Genomic DNA, 18,814 nt, shown 5'->3' on the forward strand with positions numbered 1-18,814 from the left:
CGGAGAGACAGTGTCAGACAGAGAGACAGGGTTAGATGGAGAGACAGGGTTAAACGGAGAGACAGGGTTAGACGGAGAGACAGGGTTAGACGGAGAGACAGGGTTAGACGGAGAGACAGGGTTAGACGGAGAGAGACAGGGTTAGATGGAGAGACAGTGTTAGATGGAGAGACAGTGTTAGATGGAGAGACCGTGTCAGACGGAGAGACAGGGTTAGATGGAGAGACAGTGTTAGATGGAGAGACAGTGTTAGATGGAGAGACAGTGTTAGATGGAGAGACAGGGTTAGACGGAGAGACAGTGTTAGACGGAGAGACAGTGTTAGATGGAGAGACAGTGTTAGACGGAGAGACAGGGTTAGACGGAGAGACAGGGTTAGACGGAGAGACAGTGTTAGATGGAGAGACCGTGTCAGACGGAGAGACAGTGTCAGACGGAGAGACAGGGTTAGACGGAGAGACAGGGTTAGATGGAGAGACAGTGTTAGATGGAGAGACAGTGTTAGATGGAGAGACAGTGTTAGATGGAGAGACAGGGTTAGACGGAGAGACAGGGTTAGATGGAGAGACAGGGTTAGATGGAGAGACAGTGTTAGATGGAGAGACCGTGTCAGACAGAGAGACAGGGTTAGATGGAGAGACAGGGTTAGACGGAGAGACAGGGTTAGACGGAGAGACAGGGTTAGACGGAGAGACAGGGTTAGACGGAGAGACAGGGTTAGATGGAGAGACAGGGTTAGATGGAGAGACAGTGTTAGATGGAGAGACAGTGTTAGATGGAGAGACAGGGTTAGATGGAGAGACAGTGTTAGATGGAGAGACAGTGTTAGATGGAGAGACCGTGTCAGACGGAGAGACAGGGTTAGATGGAGAGACAGTGTTAGATGGAGAGACAGTGTTAGATGGAGAGACAGTGTTAGATGGAGAGACAGGGTTAGACGGAGAGACAGTGTTAGATGGAGAGACAGTGTTAGATGGAGAGACAGTGTTAGACGGAGAGACAGGGTTAGACGGAGAGACAGGGTTAGACGGAGAGACAGTGTTAGATGGAGAGACCGTGTCAGACGGAGAGACAGTGTCAGACGGAGAGACAGGGTTAGACGGAGAGACAGGGTTAGATGGAGAGACAGTGTTAGATGGAGAGACAGTGTTAGATGGAGAGACAGTGTTAGATGGAGAGACAGGGTTAGACGGAGAGACAGTGTTAGATGGAGAGACAGTGTTAGATGGAGAGACAGTGTTAGACGGAGAGACAGGGTTAGACGGAGAGACAGGGTTAGATGGAGAGACAGTGTTAGATGGAGAGACAGTGTTAGACGGAGAGACAGGGTTAGACGGAGAGACAGAGTTAGACGGAGAGACCGTGTCAGACGGAGAGACCGTGTCAGACGGAGAGACAGGGTTAGATGGAGAGACAGTGTTAGATGGAGAGACAGGGTTAGACGGAGAGACAGTGTTAGATGGAGAGACAGGGTTAGACGGAGAGACAGTGTTAGATGGAGAGACCGTGTCAGACGGAGAGACAGAGTTAGATGGAGAGACAGGGTTAGATGGAGAGACAGGGTTAGACGGAGAGACAGGGTTAGATGGAGAGACAGGGTTAGACGGAGAGACCGTGTCAGACGGAGAGACCGTGTCAGACGGAGAGACAGGGTTAGACGGAGAGACAGGGTTAGATGGAGAGACAGGGTTAGACGGAGAGACCGTGTCAGACGGAGAGACCGTGTCAGACAGAGAGACAGGGTTAGACGGAGAGACAGGGTTAGATGGAGAGACAGGGTTAGACGGAGAGACCGTGTCAGACGGAGAGAGACCGTGTCAGACGGAGAGACCGTGTCAGACGGAGAGACAGGGTTAGATGGAGAGACAGTGTTAGATGGAGAGACCGTGTCAGACGGAGAGACAGTGTCAGACGGAGAGACAGAGTTAGACGGAGAGACAGGGTTAGATGGAGAGACAGTGTTAGATGGAGAGACCGTGTCAGACGGAGAGACAGGGTTAGATGGAGAGACAGGGTTAGATGGAGAGACAGTGTCAGACGGAGAGACAGAGTTAGACGGAGAGACAGGGTTAGACGGAGAGACAGGGTTAGACGGAGAGACAGTGTTAGATGGAGAGACCGTGTCAGACGGAGAGACAGTGTCAGACGGAGAGACAGGGTTAGATGGAGAGACAGGGTTAGATGGAGAGACAGTGTTAGATGGAGAGACCGTGTCAGACGGAGAGACAGTGTCAGACGGAGAGACAGAGTTAGACGGAGAGACAGGGTTAGATGGAGAGACAGGGTTAGACGGAGAGACAGGGTTAGATGGAGAGACAGGGTTAGACGGAGAGACAGGGTTAGATGGAGAGACAGTGTTAGATGGAGAGACCGTGTCAGACGGAGAGACAGTGTTAGATGGAGAGACCGTGTCAGACGGAGAGACAGGGTTAGATGGAGAGACAGGGTTAGATGGAGAGACAGTGTTAGATGGAGAGACCGTGTCAGACGGAGAGACAGAGTTAGACGGAGAGACAGGGTTAGACGGAGAGACAGGGTTAGACGGAGAGACAGAGTTAGACAGACAGGGTTAAACGGAGAGACAGTGTTAGACGGAGAGACAGGGTTAGACGGAGAGACAGGGTTAGACGGAGAGACAGGGTTAGACGGAGAGACAGGGTTAAACGGAGAGACAGTGTTAGACGGAGAGACAGGGTTAGATGGAGAGACAGGGTTAGATGGAGAGACAGGGTTAGACGGAGAGACAGAGTTAGACAGAGAGACAGGGTTAGACAGATAGACAGGGTTAGACGGAGAGACAGGGTTAGACGGAGAGACAGTGTTAGATGGAGAGACAGGGTTAGACGGAGAGACAGGGTTAGATGGAGAGACAGGGTTAGACGGAGAGACAGAGTTAGACAGACAGGGTTAGACGGACAGACAGGGTTAGACGGAGAGACAGGGTTAGACAGAGAGACAGGGTTAGACAGACAGACAGGGTTAGACGGAGAGACAGGGTTAGACGGAGAGACAGGGTTAGACAGAGAGACAGGGTTAGATGGAGAGACAGGGTTAGACAGAGAGACAGTGTTAGATGGAGAGACAGGGTTAGACGGAGAGACAGGGTTAGACGGAGAGACAGGGTTAGACGGAGAGACAGGGTTAGACGGAGAGACAGGGTTGGATGGAGACAGGGTTAGATGGAGAGAGAGTTAGACAGACAGAGAGACAGGGTTAGACGGAGAGACAGGGTTAGATGGAGAGACAGTGTTCGATGGAGAGACCGGGTTAGACAGAGAAACAGGGTTAGACAGAGAAACAGGGTTAGACGGAGAGACAGGGTTAGATGGAGAGACAGGGTTAGACGGAGAGACAGGGTTAGACAGAGAAACAGGGTTAGACAGACAGAGAGGGGGAGGAAGGGAGGATATAGATCTACGTTTTGACCACTCATGTTTAATTGTTGGATGTGCATACACTACTTTTGTGATGTCTGTGTGTGTGTACCCACCATTCAGCGAAGAGTTCAGGTGTGTTGAGTGTGATGGCGACCAGCCTTGCACCCTGGGAGGGAGGGTTGGACCAGGTTACCCTGACAATCTTCTCCATCTGAGATAGAACTCTCTTCAGGTTGTCAGAATCACGAGCTACAATAGTCAGGTTCCCCACACGCTCATCTGCCAGCACACAGAAACTTTATTTAGGGTTCCCTGCAGTTTACAGATTGCATTATGTACATATATCATATTTGAAATGTGTGTGTGCGTGTTATGTGTGAAAGGTGGGAGTAAGAATACATAGATTGGTTTCATATGTTTCAATGCATCTTACAGTGTGTGTGTGAGTGCATGTGTGTTAATCTTGGCAGCAATTTTATTTAGTTTTAGTCTTAAAATACTGTGCCTTTTTAGTCGAAGTCAAATCTTTGTCGTTTCATCCATTAGTTTTAGTTATTATCAGTCGACTAAAAGTCTGAACTATTTTAGTCACAGCCATTTTAGTCACATATTTTTTTATATATTTTGTACTTAACCTTTATTTAACTCAGTCAGTTAAGAACAAATTCTTATTTACAATGACGGCCTACCCCGGCCAAACCCTAACGACGTTGGGCTAATTGTGCGCCGCCCTATGGGACTCCCAATCATGGCCGGTTGTGATACAGCCTGGAATCAAACCAGGGTCTGTAGTGACGCCTCTGACCCAGAAGCTTATAAGAAATCCTGCTATGCAAGGCCGCAGGGCCAGACAGATTACCAGGATGTGTGCTCCGGGCATGTGCTGACCAAATGGCAGGTGTCTTCACTGACATTTTCAATGTCCCTGATTGAGTCTGTAATACCAACATGTTTCAAGCAGACCACCATAGTCCCTGTGCCCAAGAACACTAAGGCAACCTGCCTAAATGACTACAGACCCATAGCACTCACGTCCGTAGCCATGAAGTGCTTTGAAAGGCTGATCATGGCTCACATCAACACCATTATCCCAGAAACCCTAGACCCACTCCAATTTGCATACCGCCCAAACAGATCCCTAGATGATGCAATCTGTATTGCACTCCACACCGCCCTTTCCCACCTGGACAAAAGGAACACCTATGTGAGAATGCTATTCATTGACTACAGCTCAGAGTTCAACACCATAGTACCCTCAAAGCTCATCACTAAGCTATGATCCTGGGACTAAACACCTGGACTTCCTGACGGGCCGCCCACAGGTGGTGAGGGTAGGTAGCAACACATCTGCCACGCTGATCTTCAACCTTGGAGCCCCTCAGGGGTGCGTGCTCAGTCCCCTCCTGTGCTTCCTGTTCACCCATGACTGCGTGGCCAGGCACAACTCCAACACCATCATTAAGTTTGCAGACAACACAACAGTGGTAGGCCTGATCAACAACGAGACAACCTATAGGGAGGAGGTCAGAGACCTGGCCGGGTGGTGCCAGAATAACAACCTATCCATCAACGTAACCAAGACCAAGGAGATGATTGTGTACTACAGCAAATGGAGAACCAAGCACGCCCCCATTCTCATTGCGGGCTGCAGGGGAGCAGGTTGAGAGTTTAAAGTTCCTTGGTGTGCACATCACCAACAAACTAGAATGGTCCAAACACATCAAGACAGTCGTGAAGAGGGCACGACAAAGCCTATTCTCCCTCAGGAAACTAAAAAGATTTGGCATAGGTCCTCAGATCCTCAAAAGGTTCTACAGCTGCAACATCGAGAGCATCCTGACTGGTTGCATCACTGCCTGGTATGGCAACTGCTCAGCCTCCGACAGCAAGGCACTACAGAGGGTAGTGCGTAAAGCCTAGTACATCACTGGGGCTAAGCTGCCTGCCATCCAGGATCTCTACACCAGGCGGTATCAAAGGAAGGCCCTAAAAATTGTCAAAGACTCCAGCCACCCCAGTCATATAGTGTTCTCTCTACTACCACATGGCAAGCTGTACCGGAGCGCCAAGTCTGGGACCAAAAGGCTTCTCAACAGCTTTTAGATTTTATCCCCATCGTAACCGTCAAGAGGGTTAAATAACAATGGTTCTCTTGAAAGGGGGAGAATTTGAGCTTTCCAAAAATGCCAGAAGTATTACTGCAATCCTAATATTCAACAAATAGCATGTGTTTTTCCCATAGGAAAATAGCAACTGCAACTCGCATTTGAGTACTGTGGCAAGAGAGCAGCAACACAAAGGAATAAATAACAGCGCACATGGGAAAAGAGTCTACATGAAAGTAGGAGAGAGAGTAAACATGATTGTTTCTAGCTGAGATTAGCCTAGTTAAGTGAAGTGTCCTGGCTTCGCATCAGTTCAGAAGATTGACAAGTGACTGAAGTGACTGCCTGAGAGCAGTGTGGGAGAGCAGATCAGCTCACACAACTGAAGAAGTTCATTCTGCACGCAGGCTTAGGGTGGAACAAAACAGATGAAAAGGAGCTTTATGGCAAATTTTATGTCCATTAGTCTCATGTGGAATTCTCATCTCGTCACATTTCCATTGACAAAAATTATAAGTAATTTGTAAGTTGTAGTTTTTTCCAGGGCATCTCGTCTCGTTGTCGTCATTGTTTAAGTCAGGAAAAATAAGTAGTTTTCGAGTATTTTTCTTCATAGTTATTGTTGACGAAATCAACACTGGTGTGTGTGTGTGTGTGTGTGTGTGTGTGTGTGTGTGTGTGTGTGTGTGTGTGTGTGTGTGTGTGTGTGTGTGTGTGTGTGTGTGTGTGTGTGTGTGTGTGTGTGTGTGTGTGTGTCTCACTGTAGAGGCCAAAGTTCTTGGAGAAGGACTGGGCACAGAACATCTCGAAACCCTGCGTTACAAAGTAGCGCACGGCCCAGGCATCCTTATCCAGACAGCCTGATGCAAAGCCCTGGTACGCTGAGTCAAAGAACACAAACAGCTTCCTCCTCTGGGGAGAGAGAAAACAAAAAAGGAGAAATATTCAAACCTACAGAAAATATATATATATATTTTTAAATGTATAATATTTTTTTTGTTACATAACACTGGGCATGTACACACACACACAGCTATGTCTTACTATTTTTTTGGGGGGGACCAACAATTGATTCCATTCAAAATCCTTTTTTTCACTAACCTCTAACACTAAACCTAACCCTAACCCATAAAACAGTATTTTTACTAATAGCCTTTTAAGGTGGTTTGCTATTCCTGTGAGGACTTCTGGTACTCACAAGTATAGTATAACGTGTGTACACACACGCACGCACGCACGCACGCACGCACGCACGCACGCACGCACACACACACACACACACACACACACACACACACACACACACACACACACACACACAGTCTTACCTTCATGACCTCAGCCACCTGCATCCACTCTACGTGTGTAGGGTCTGTGCCGGTGGGATTGTGGGCGCACGCGTGCAAAACAAAGATGGAGTGCTTTGGTGCACTCTGGGACAGGGGTCAAAGGTCAATGTTAGACTACAGGACAGACAAATAACATATTGTGTACTGGGAGTTTATGCACCAAGTTGGTATCGTTAGAAAGCCAAACCTATCCTCTTTTTAACCGTGTGGAAAAAGCTAATTTACTATCTACGTTGACATGACCAGTTAAGATATTCAATATTCACTATTGTGAGGTAAATTCAGAGTTCGGGAGGCGGTCTGGTCTCCATGTCAACACCACCAGTTCAGAGGTCAGCGTCTCACCTCCAGGTCGCCTAGGAAACCGTCCAGATCCAGACCCCGCTTCTCTGCGTCCCAGTACTTATAGGGACGGATGTCCTCGAACCCGGCGTTGGCAAACACAGCGTTGTGGTTCTCTAGAAACAAACAGGTTTCACAACACTTTTCTCTAAAGAGGTATCTTTTGAGGCCTAACATTAGCTGACAACATTAGATGACATAGTTACAAAGATTAAGTCCAGCTTGTTAAAAAGTAACATGCTGGATTTAATCACCTACAGTGCCTTTGGAAAGTATTCAGACCCCTTGACTTTTTCCACATTTTGTTACGTTACAGCCTTATTGTAAAATTGATTAAATATCAAAACTTCTCAGTAATCTACACACAATACCCCATGACAAAGCAAAACAGGTTTATTAAAAATAAAAAACAGAAATACCTTATTTACATAAGTATTCTGAACCTTTGTTTAGTATTCTGAACCTTTGTTTAGTATTCTGAACCTTTGTTCAGTATTCTGAACCTTTGAAATTGAGCTCAGGTGGATCCTGTTCCATTGATCCTCCTTGAAATGTTTCTACAACTTGATTGGGGTCCACCCGTGGTAAATTCAACTGATTGGATATGATATGGAAAGGCACACACCTGTCTATATAATGTCCCGCATTGAAGGTCCACAAGAACACAGTGGCCTCCGTCATTCTTAAATGGGAGAAGTTTGGAACCACCAAGACTCTTCCTAGAGCTGGCCGCCCGGCCAAATTGAGTAATCTGGGGGAGAAGGGCCTTGGTCAGGGAGGTGACCAAGAACCCGATTGTGTCACTCTGACAGAGCTCTAGAGTTCCTCTGTGGAGATGGGAGAACCTTCCAAAAGGACAACCATCTCTGCAGCACTCCATCAATCAGGCCTTTATGGTAAAGTGGCCAGATGGAAGCCACTCCTCAGTAAAAGGCATATGACAGCCCACTTGGAGCTTGCCAAAAGGAACCTAAAGACTCTTAGACCATGAGAAACAAGATTCTCTGGTCTGATGAAACCAAGATTGAACTATTTGGCCTGAATACCAAGTGTCACGCCTGGAGAAAACCTGTCACCATCCCTACGGTGAAGCATGGTGGTGGCAGCATCATGCTGTGGCGATGTTTCTTAAGCAGCAGGGACTGGGAGACCAGTCAGGATCAAGGCAAAGATGAACAGAGCAAAGTACAGATAGATCCTTGATGAAAACCTGCTCCAGAGCGCTCAAGACCTCAGACTGGGGTAAAGGTTGAACTTCCAACAGGACAACAACCCTAATCACACAGCCAACACAATGATGCAGGAGTGGCCTCGGGACAAGTCTCTAAATGTCCTTGAGTGGCCCAGCCAGAGCCCGGACTTGAACCCGATCGAACATCTCTGGAGAGACCTGAAAATAGCTGTGCAGCAACGCTCCCGAATGGCAGGGTCTCCCGAGTGGCGCAATGGTCTGAGGCACTACATCTCAGTGCTAGAGGCATCACTACAGACCCTGGTTTGATTCCAGGCTGTATCACAACCAGCTGTGATTGGGAATCCCATAGGGCGACGCACAATTGGCCCAGCGTCGTCCGGGTTTGGCCGGGGTAGGCCAGAATTGTAAATAAGAATTTCTTCTTAACTGACTTGCCTAGTTAAAGGTTAAATAAAAATGTTATAAAAAAAAGAATCCCCATCCAACCTGACAGAGCTTGAGAGGATATGCAGAGAAGAATGGGAAAAACTCCCCAAATACAGGTGTGCCAAGATTGATGCTGTAATCGCTGCCAAAGGTGCTTCAACAAAGTACAGAGTAAAGGTTCTGAATACTTATGTAAATGTGATATTTCAATCTAGCATTTTTAATAAATTAGCAAAAAAACATTTTTTTAAACTGTTTTTGCTTTGTCATTATGGGTTATTGTGTACAGATTGATGAGAAGAAAAAAATATATCAATTTTAGAATAAGGCTGTAACGTAACAAAATGAGGAAAAAGGTCAAAGGGTCTGAATACTTTCCCAAGGCACTGTATATAGTCACCTATTAATGAACTATTAAGAGGACAATTTAGCAGTATAAGGTCCAGATAAGATAACAATAACAATGAAAAGTTTATATCTTATTCTAGGACATTCATACAGCCCTGAATCAGCCGTACGAGCAGAGATGTAAACAGGTGTTTAAGTGTTGTCGTTCCTGTGTGCATGTGTGTGTGTGTGTGTGTGTACCCCAGGTAGGCGCTGAGACATAGACAGGTGTTTTTGTGTTGTCATTCCCGTTGTACCAGCGTCTGAGAAACTCTGCCCCCATCTTCAGAGCACCTGTACCCCCCAGACACTGCACCGCTCCCACCTGACAGAGAGAGACAGGAAGCGAGCGTGAGAGAGAGATAGGGGGTGAGGGAGAGCGAGAGAGGGTGACAGAGAGAGAGAGACAGTAGAGAGAGAGGGGGAGAGATAGACAGAGGGAGAGAGAAGGTGGTGGCTGATACACACTAAATAAGTGACTTGATAACTACTTAGGAGCAATGTAGCGCACCAGTACAAATTTAAATACATTCCTTTAAATTCAGCTCAATATCTGCATAATCATGCACACAACACAACTCCCCTAACACAATCACACTTCAAAAACTACCCTACCCTGTTCTCCTGGATGGCAGGGCTGTCTTCTCCCAGGGCGATCTTGGATGCAGAGGACCTAAACTCAGGCAGACCCAGAATGGCCAGGTACTCATGGTTCAGACTGTTGTCCGCTACGATGATCTTCTCCACCTTCTTAACCACGGGCAGCACCCAGGGCTGGCCCTCATCTGTCCTGTAGGCTGGAGGGAAGAGACAGTTTTACAGGTTAAGTTTGTTTTACGGTGCAAATGTTGCAGTAGCCCAATTCTGGCCCTATGGCTCTCTCTCCAGCTGGCATTACTGCCTTGGTGAGCAACCCACTCAAGAGGGGAAGGTGCCAATGAACAATGAACACTGACAACCTGAGGAGAGATCTAACTCAGATGGAAATGTCACAAACACTCTCACCTGCGCTCTACTACACTAGAAGCTTTACTGCTCTGCAAGATCCAAGTAGACTAATATGTAATTAGGCCTACCGTATGTCTCATCCACATGAAAAAATACTACCAGTAATACCAGTTAAGGCTGTTTTTGGTTTTCACTACATTTATTGTTTTGTAGAGTTTGTGTTTTGGATTCATGTTACGTTGTGTAAATAAACATGGATCACAATATACGCTCTGCAGTTTGGTCCGACTCTCCTTCACCATTAGAAAACCGTGACACTGGTGCAACCAGTTACCCTCAGAAGTCACATAATAAGTCAAATAATGTCCACCTGTGTGCAATCTACGTGTCACATGATCTGTCACATGATCTCAGTATATATACACCTGCTCTGAAAGGCCCCAGAGTCTGCAACCCCACTAGGCAAGGGGCACCATCAAGCAAGCGGCACCATGAAGACCAAGGAAATCTCCAAACAGGTCAGGGAAAAAATTGTGGAAGTACAGATCAGGGTTGGGTTATAAAAAAATACCCGAAACGTTGAACATTCCATGGAACACCATTAAATCCATTATTAAAAAATGGAAAGAATACGGCACCATAACAAACCTGCCAAGAGAGGGCCGCCCACCAACACTCAAGAACCAGGCAATGAGGGCATTAATCAGAGGCAACAAAGAGACCAAAGATGACCCTGAAGGAGCTGCAAAGCTCCACGGCGGAGATTGAAGTATCTGTCCATAGGACCCCTTTAAGCCATACACTCCACAGAGCTGGGCTTTAAGGACGTGTCACGCCCTGACCTGAGTATTCTTTGTTTTCTTTATATATTTTGGTTAAGTCAGGGTGTGACATGGGTGATGTATGTGTTTTTGTATTGTCTAGTTTTTTTTGTAGGTTTATGGGGTTGTTTACCATCTAGATGTTTAGGTATGTCTATGGTTGCCTAAATTGGTTCTCAATTAGAGGCAGCTGGTTATCGTTGTCTCTGATTGGGAACCATATTTAGGCAGCCATCTTCTTTGGCTATTTCGTGGGTTATTGTCTATGTTATGTTGCTTGTTAGCACAGTGTTTCTTTAGCAGTCACCTTCGTCTTGTTAGTTTGTTTGTTTGGTTAGTGTACTTCGTGTTTTTCGTCCGTCATTAGAAAGATGTATACACATCACGCTGGTCTCCTCAATACGACGATCGTGACAGGAAGAGTGGCCAGAAAAAAGCCATTACTTAAAGAATACAATAGGCAAACACGTTTGGTGTTCGCCAAAAGGCATGTGGGAGACACCCCAAACATATTGGAGAAGGTACTCTGGTCAGATGAGACTAAAATTGAGCTTTTTGACCATCAAGGAAAACACTATGTCTGGTGCAAACCCAACACCTCTCATCACCCCGAGAACACCATCCCCCACAGTGAAGCATGGTGGTGGCAGTGTGACGACCCTCCCACTCTGTCTGCCATATTCTCTCTTTGTTCTTGTTTCCTTATTAGGATGCCGGTGGGCGGAGTTGGGAGGGTCGTCAGCTACATGGGAAACACCTGGGCCCGGTGTGTCCCAGGATAAATACACAACTTCCCCATTTCCCTATTCATGGAGGAGACTCTCTCCATGCAGACACCTTTACAGATTATGTTGTGTATCTTGGTGGCCTTTTGGTTGAATTGTTTTGGCACCTTTCAACACCCTGCACACCCAACACCCTGTTCTCCAGGTACATCACCCAATTTAATTATATTACTCTCAGTCTGCAAACCAGAATTTGTAAGATCCTGGTCGAATGAAACAGACGGAGGCCCAGCTAAATAGTCAAAAAGGTTTATTCACGGAACGTTCTGAAGTCAAGAATACAAAACAATTCATTTTATACTGACTTCTCACGCCCACACATTCACACAGCCATATGCACACACACAAACAGACACAGAAACAGACGCACATACACACATACCCACACAAACAGACGCACACACATGTCCTGCTACGCACACACTGTCTGTCTCACTTCCCAGCCGACAGAGATGGTGACTTTGTCCTTGAGACGTACTCCCCGTTCTCTCCCAAATCTCTAGTCAGTTTGGACCAAGCTCAGACAGTCAGTGTTTAAAATACCATAGACATATTGTCTTTACCCTAAATCTGACTAGGACTACACATTTATTGATTATAACTTTATACATTCTAATCAATTCCATACAATTATATGTTTCAGGGCTGAATATTCTAATCATTAAATTAACAGACAATTCTCACCTATCACTAGATGTGTCAAGCTTATAGAGACATACCCCAAGAGACTTGCAGCTGTAATTGCTGCAAAAGGTGGCTCTACAAAGTATTGATTTTGGGGGGTGAATAATTATGAACGCTCCAGTTTTCAGTTTTTTTTGTCTTATTTCTTGTTTGTTTCACAATAAAAAATGTTTTGCATCTTCAAAGTAATAGGCAAGTTGTGTAAATCAAATGATACAAACCCCACAAAATAAATTTGAATTCCAGGTTGTAAGGCAACAGATTAGGAAAAATGCCAAGGGGGGGTGAATACTTTCGCAAGCCACTGTAAAAATATGAAAAAGTAAAGGGGTCTGAATGCACAGTATACTTTCCGAATGCACTTTATAGTATCCTACAGCAGTAATTCCCAAACTGTGGGGGTGCAAAGGGTCGGAACTCAGTCCGGCTTTCAACTTACTACTGAAAGTTGCAATAGTAGAATGCTCAAGGTGCAATTTCATTGGGTAGTGCATCAGCAGTTTTCCTCAAGTCATGTCAGTCATTGCAGACCTTAGAGAGCTACAGTTGAAGTCGGAAGTTTATATACACCTTAGCCAAGTACATTTAAACTCAGTTTTTCGCAAATCCTGATATTTAATCCTAGTAAACATTCCCTGTCTTAGGTCAGTTAGGGTCACCACTTTATTTTAAGAATGTGAAATGTCAGAATAATAGTAGAGAGAATGATTTATTTCAGCTTTTATTTCTTTCATCACATTCCCAGTGGGTCAGAAGTTTGCATACACTCAATTAGTATTTGGTAGCATTGCATTTAAATTGTTTAACTTGGGTCAAACACTTTGGATAGCCTTCCACAAGCTTCCCACAATAAGTTGGGTGAATTTTGGCCCATTCCTCCTGACAGAGCTGGTGCAACGAAGTCAGGTTTGTAGGCGTCCTTACTCACACACGCTTTTCAGTTCTGCCTACAGATTTTCTATACGATTGAGGTCAGGGCTTTGTGATGGCCACTCTAATACCTTGACTTTGTTGTCCTCAAGCCATATTGCCACAACTTTGGAAGTATGCTTGGGGTCATTGTCCATTTGGAAGAACCATTTGCGACCAAGCTTTAACTTCCTGACTGATGTCTTGAGATGTTGCTTCAATATGTCCATTTAATTTTCCATCCTCATGATGCCACCAATTTTTTAAGTGCACCAGTCCCTCCTGCAGCAAAGCACCCCCACAACATGATGCTGCTACCCCCGTGCTTCACAGTTGGGATGGTGTTCTTCGGCTTGCAAGCATCCCCCTTTTCCTCCAAACATAACGATGGTCATTATGGCTAAACAGTTCTATCTTTATTTCATCAGACCAGAGGACATTTCTCCAAAAGGTACGATCTTTGTCCCCATGTGCAGTCGCAAACCGTAGTCTGGCTTTTTTATGGCAGTTTTGGAGCAGTGGCTTCTTCCTTGCTGATCGGCCATTCAGGTTATGTCGATATAGGACTCGTTTTACTGTGGATATAGATACTTGTGTACGTGTTTCCTCCAGCATCTTCACAGGCTGTTGTTCTGGGATTGTTTTGCACTTTTCGCACTAAAGTACGTTCATCTCTAGGAGACAGAATGCGTCTCCTTCCTGAGCGATATGACGGCTGTGTGGTCCCATGGTGTTTATACTTGCGTACTATTGTTTGTACAGATGAACGTGGTACCTTCAAGCATTTGGAAATTGCTCCCAAGGATGAACTAGACTTGTGGAGGTCTACAATTTATTTTCTGAGGTCTTGGCTGATTTCTTTTGAATTCCCATGATGTCAAGCAAAGAGGCACTGAGTTTGAAGGTAGGCCTTGAAATACATCCACAGGTACACCTTCAAGTGACTCAAATGATGTCAATTAGCCTATCAGAAGCTTGTAACGCAATGGTATCATTTTCTGAAATTTCCCAAGCTGTTTAAAGGCACATTCCACTTAGTGTATGTAAACTTCTGACCCACTGGAATTGTGATACAGTGAATTATTGTCACGCCTTGGTCTTAGTATTTTGTGTTTTCTTTAATTATTTGGTCAGGCCAGGGTGTGACATGGGTTTATGTTGTTGTATTTCGTATTGGGGTTTTTGTATTTGGGATCGCGGCTGATTAGGGGTGTTGTTAGGCTTGGCTGCCTGAGGCGGTTCTCAATCAGAGTCAGGTGATTCTCGTTGTCTCTGATTGGGAACCGTATTTAGGTAGCCTGGTTTCGCTTTGTATTTTGTGGGTGATTGTTCCTGTCTCTGTGTAGTTTCACCAGATAGGCTGTAATAGGTTTAACGTTCCGTTTGTTGTTTTCGTATTTGTATAGTTATTTCATGTATCGCTTTTTTCCTTTCATTAAAGACATGAGTAACCACTACGCTGCATTTCGGTCCGACTCTCATTCTACAAACGAAGAACGCTGTTACAGAATCACCCACCACACACGGACCGAGCAGCGTGTTAACAGGCAGCGACAGCTTGAACAGTGAAGGGAGGACGTTATGGACAGCAGAGGCATGGAGTATACGACGTGCGAAGAAATCGACAGGTGGGCGGCCGACCCAGAGAGAGTGCAGGTGCCCGCCTGGGATTCGCTGGAGCAATGCGAAGAGGGCTATAGGCGAATGGAGTCAAAAAGAAAGACTCGTCGGCGCAGAGCGAAAACCGAAAGTAACCCCCAAATATTTATTAGGGGAGGGCGCAGAGAGAGAGTGGCTGAGTCAGGGTTCAGACCTGAGCCAACTCTCCCTGTTAATCATGAAGAGCAGTTGCAGTGGGAGAGGCTGCACCACTTGGAGAATTGGACATGGGAGGAGGAATTAGACGGAAAAGGACCCTGGGCTCAGCCTGGAGAATATCGCCGTCCCAAGGAAGAACTAGAGGCGGCTAAAGCGGAGAGGCGCTGGTATGAGGAGGCAGCACGGCGACGCGGTTGGAAGCCCGAAAAGCAGCCCAAAAAAATTATTGGGGGGGGGCTAAAAGGGAGTATGGCTATGCCAGGTAGGAGACCTGCGCAAACTCCCTGTGCTCACCGTTGGGCTAGAGAGACCGGGCAGGCACCGTGTTATGCTATGGAGAGCACGGTGTTTCCAGTGCGGGTGCATAGCCCGGTGCGGCACATACCAGCCCTTCCTATTGGCCGGGCTAGAGTGGGCATCGAGCCAGGTAAGCTTGGGCAGACTCGGTGCTCAAGAGCTCCAGTGCGCCTGCACGGTCCGGTCTATCCAGAGCCACTTCCACACACCAGTCCTCCGGTAGCAGCTCCCCGCACCAGTCTTCCTGTGCGTGTCCTCGATCCTGTAGCACCAGTTCCAGCACCACGCACCAGGCCTTCTGTGCGCCTCGCCTGTTCAGCACAGCCAGAGCCTTCCTTCCCTCCTGCGCTACTGGAGTCTCCTGTCTGTTCAGCGCTATCAGAGCCTTCCTTCCCTCCTGCGCTGTCGGAGTCTCCCGCCTGTTCAGCGCTATCAGAGCCTTCCTTCTCTACAGCGCTGCCGGAGCCTCCTGCCTGTTCGGAGCAGCCTGAGCTGTCAGTCTGCATGAAGCAGCCAGAGCTGTCAGTCTGCAAGGAGCTGCTAGTCTGCAAGGAGCTGCCAGTCTGCAAGGTGCTGCCAGCCTGCATGGAGCAGTCAGAGCTGTCAGCCTGCATGGAGCAGTCAGAGCTGTCAGCCTGCATGGAGCAGTCAGAGCTGTCAGTCTGTATGAAGCAGCCAGAGCTGTCAGTCTGCAAGGAGCTGCTAGTCTGCAAGGAGCTGCCAGTCTGCAAGGTGCTGCCAGCCTGCATGGAGCAGTCAGAGCTGTCAGTCTGCAAGGAGCTGCTAGTCTGCAAGGAGCTGCCAGTCTGCAAGGTGCTGCCAGCCTGCATGGAGCAGTCAGAGCTGTCAGTCTGCAAGGAGCTGTCAGTCTGCATAGAGCAGCTAGATCTGCCAGTCAGCCATGATCTTCTAGATCTGCCAGTCAACCAGATTCTTCCAGATCTGCCAGTCAACCAGTCTCTTCCAGTCAACCAGTCTCTTCCAGATCTGCCAGTCAACCAGTCTCTTCCAGATCTGCCAGTCAACCAGTCTCTTCCAAATCTGCCAGTCAACCAGTCTCTTCCAGATCTGCCAGTCAACCAGTCTCTTCCAGATCTGCTAGTCAACCAGAATCTTCCAGATCCGCCAGCCAGCCAGGATCTACCGGAGCCTACTACCTGCCTGAGCTTCATCTCAGTACTGGGCTTCCTCTCAGTACTGGGCTTCCTCTCAGTACTGGGCTTTCTCTCAGTACTGGGCTTCCCCTCAGTTCCGGGCTACCCCTCAGTTCCGGGCTGCCCCTCAGTTCCGGGCTGCCCCTCAGTCCCGAGCTGCCCCTCAGTCCCGAGCTGCCCCTCAGTCCCGAGCTGTCCCTCAGTCACGAGCTGCTCCTCAGTTCAGTGGGGTTCTGGGTGAAGACTATCAGGCCATGGTCGGCGGCGAGGGTGGATTATCCCAGGACGCGAAGGGGAGGAACTATGACTTTAATGGAGTGGGGTCCACATCCCGAGCCGGAACCGCCACCATGGACAGACGCCCACCCGGACCCTCCCTATGGTTTTGAGGTGCGTCCGGGAGTCCGCACCTTAGGGGGGTTCTGTCACGCCTTGGTCTTAGTATTTTGTGTTTTCTTTAATTATTTGGTCAGGCCAGGGTGTGACATGGGTTTATGTTGTTGTATTTCGTATTGGGGTTTTTGTATTTGGAATCGCGGCTGATTAGGGGTGTTGTTAGGCTTGGCTGCCTGAGGCGGTTCTCAATCAGAGTCAGGTGATTCTCGTTGTCTCTGATTGGGAACCGTATTTAGGTAGCCTGGTTTCGCTTTGTATTTTGTGGGTGATTGTTCCTGTCTCTGTGTAGTTTCACCAGATAGGCTGTAATAGGTTTAACGTTCCGTTTGTTGTTTTCGTATTTGTATAGTTATTTCATGTATCGCTTTTTTCCTTTCATTAGACATGAGTAACCACTACGCTGCATTTCGGTCCGACTCTCATTCTACAAACGAAGAACGCCGTTACAATTATAAGTGAAATAATCAGTCTGTAAACAATTGTTGGAAAAATGACTTGTGTCACGCACAAAGTAGATGTCCTAACTGACTTGCCAAAACTATAGTTTGTTAACAAGAAATTTGTTGAGTGGTTGAAAAACGAGTTTTAATGACTCCAACCTAAGTGTATGTAAACTCCCGACTTCAACTGTATTTATAATTTGTCAGAAATGTCCAGAACAACTAACCCATGTCAGCTAACGTTTTTTTAGTCACTCAAATATCACATGAACACATAAGGAAGTAGCTTTAAAACTGCAACACTTTCTCTGCACCCCATGACAAACTTTCATTTATCTGCATGTCCAGCCATGTTCTTTTCAGGACAACCAGGGCTACAAGTAGAACACAAAATCATTTGACATAAACAGTTACATTCATGAGTTTTATTGACAAACGTCAACAACAACAAAATAAGATCCTGCAAAGCAAAAACTGATAAAAATATATCTATATAAATGCAGTAAGTACAGAAATTGTTTGGTCAGTGGGAAATGTATGTCCAACTAGTCCGTGACAATTGTGTGGAATTTGGAGTTTGTGGCAGCAACTGTGAGCTTATTACAGTATTATTATGCTAAGTAGAAGAACCCCTTACCTTTTAACGACTCTTGTATAGCTTGTGAGTGTCGTAGAGCAAAACATGTTACATGTGCGAGTTCGTGAGAGTCTCAGATTTTCATAGATCGCTTTGTAGCTCAAACCATTCTGACTCTACAGATGATTTTGACAAGGGCCCCTTCGAGACCCTTGTCTCACAAACATTGCTCTAGCTCAGCCCATGTTAACCACACAGACTAATGGTTCGTACCCAACGGATGCAAAAGAAATAGATAAACACACAATGTTTAAAAGGGGTTAGAGGTCCTAAATCACAATGGCACGATGGTAGGACTCATTGGGTTAAAATGGCAAAATAAAGCCCCCATCCCATGGCAAAATGTATGGAATTGCAGGAAATAAGCTTTAAAACTGCTGAATTTTCTCTGTGCCAACCATAGGGGTGTGAACAGTTTGTTTCATGAACAGTGCTTGTGCCAATAGAAATAGACGTGTTATACCTACAGTTTACAACAGATTTCTATAGTAAGTACTTTAGTATTCTATAGTAAACTGAAGTATTTTTTTTAAAGTGGGTGGTGGTCAACTCTGCAAAGGTTTGTTTTTTTATAGTTTTAACGGATCAGGCTACAACCTGATGAATGTCAAAGACTGTGGCTGTGCACTTTCCTCTGCTGTCAGAGTAAACAGTGTTGTTGAGCTAAAGGGGAGAGGGCACTCCTGTCTACAGACTCTTACCTACTCAACTATTATAGTCTGTAAACTGTCTGAAAACATACTT

General features: G+C 46.4%; 1 protein-coding gene across 1 annotated transcript in view; it reads right to left on the reverse strand.

Annotated features, from left to right (window-relative positions):
* The window catches only part of LOC118398614 (aspartate aminotransferase, cytoplasmic), a 32,733-nt gene that overhangs the window by 4,568 nt on the left and 9,351 nt on the right, over nt 1-18,814 (reverse strand). The window contains exons 2-7 of the mRNA XM_035794136.2: nt 9,797-9,978; nt 9,383-9,506; nt 7,177-7,289; nt 6,811-6,915; nt 6,244-6,394; nt 3,491-3,656 (exon numbers count right to left, since the gene is read on the reverse strand). Of these exons, the coding sequence (XP_035650029.1) occupies nt 3,491-3,656; nt 6,244-6,394; nt 6,811-6,915; nt 7,177-7,289; nt 9,383-9,506; nt 9,797-9,978 (841 nt within the window). The remainder of the gene's footprint in view (nt 1-3,490; nt 3,657-6,243; nt 6,395-6,810; nt 6,916-7,176; nt 7,290-9,382; nt 9,507-9,796; nt 9,979-18,814) is intronic.

This window comes from Oncorhynchus keta, chromosome 2 (assembly GCF_023373465.1).
Source record: "Oncorhynchus keta strain PuntledgeMale-10-30-2019 chromosome 2, Oket_V2, whole genome shotgun sequence".
In the NCBI taxonomy this organism is placed as follows: Eukaryota; Metazoa; Chordata; class Actinopteri; order Salmoniformes; family Salmonidae; genus Oncorhynchus; species Oncorhynchus keta.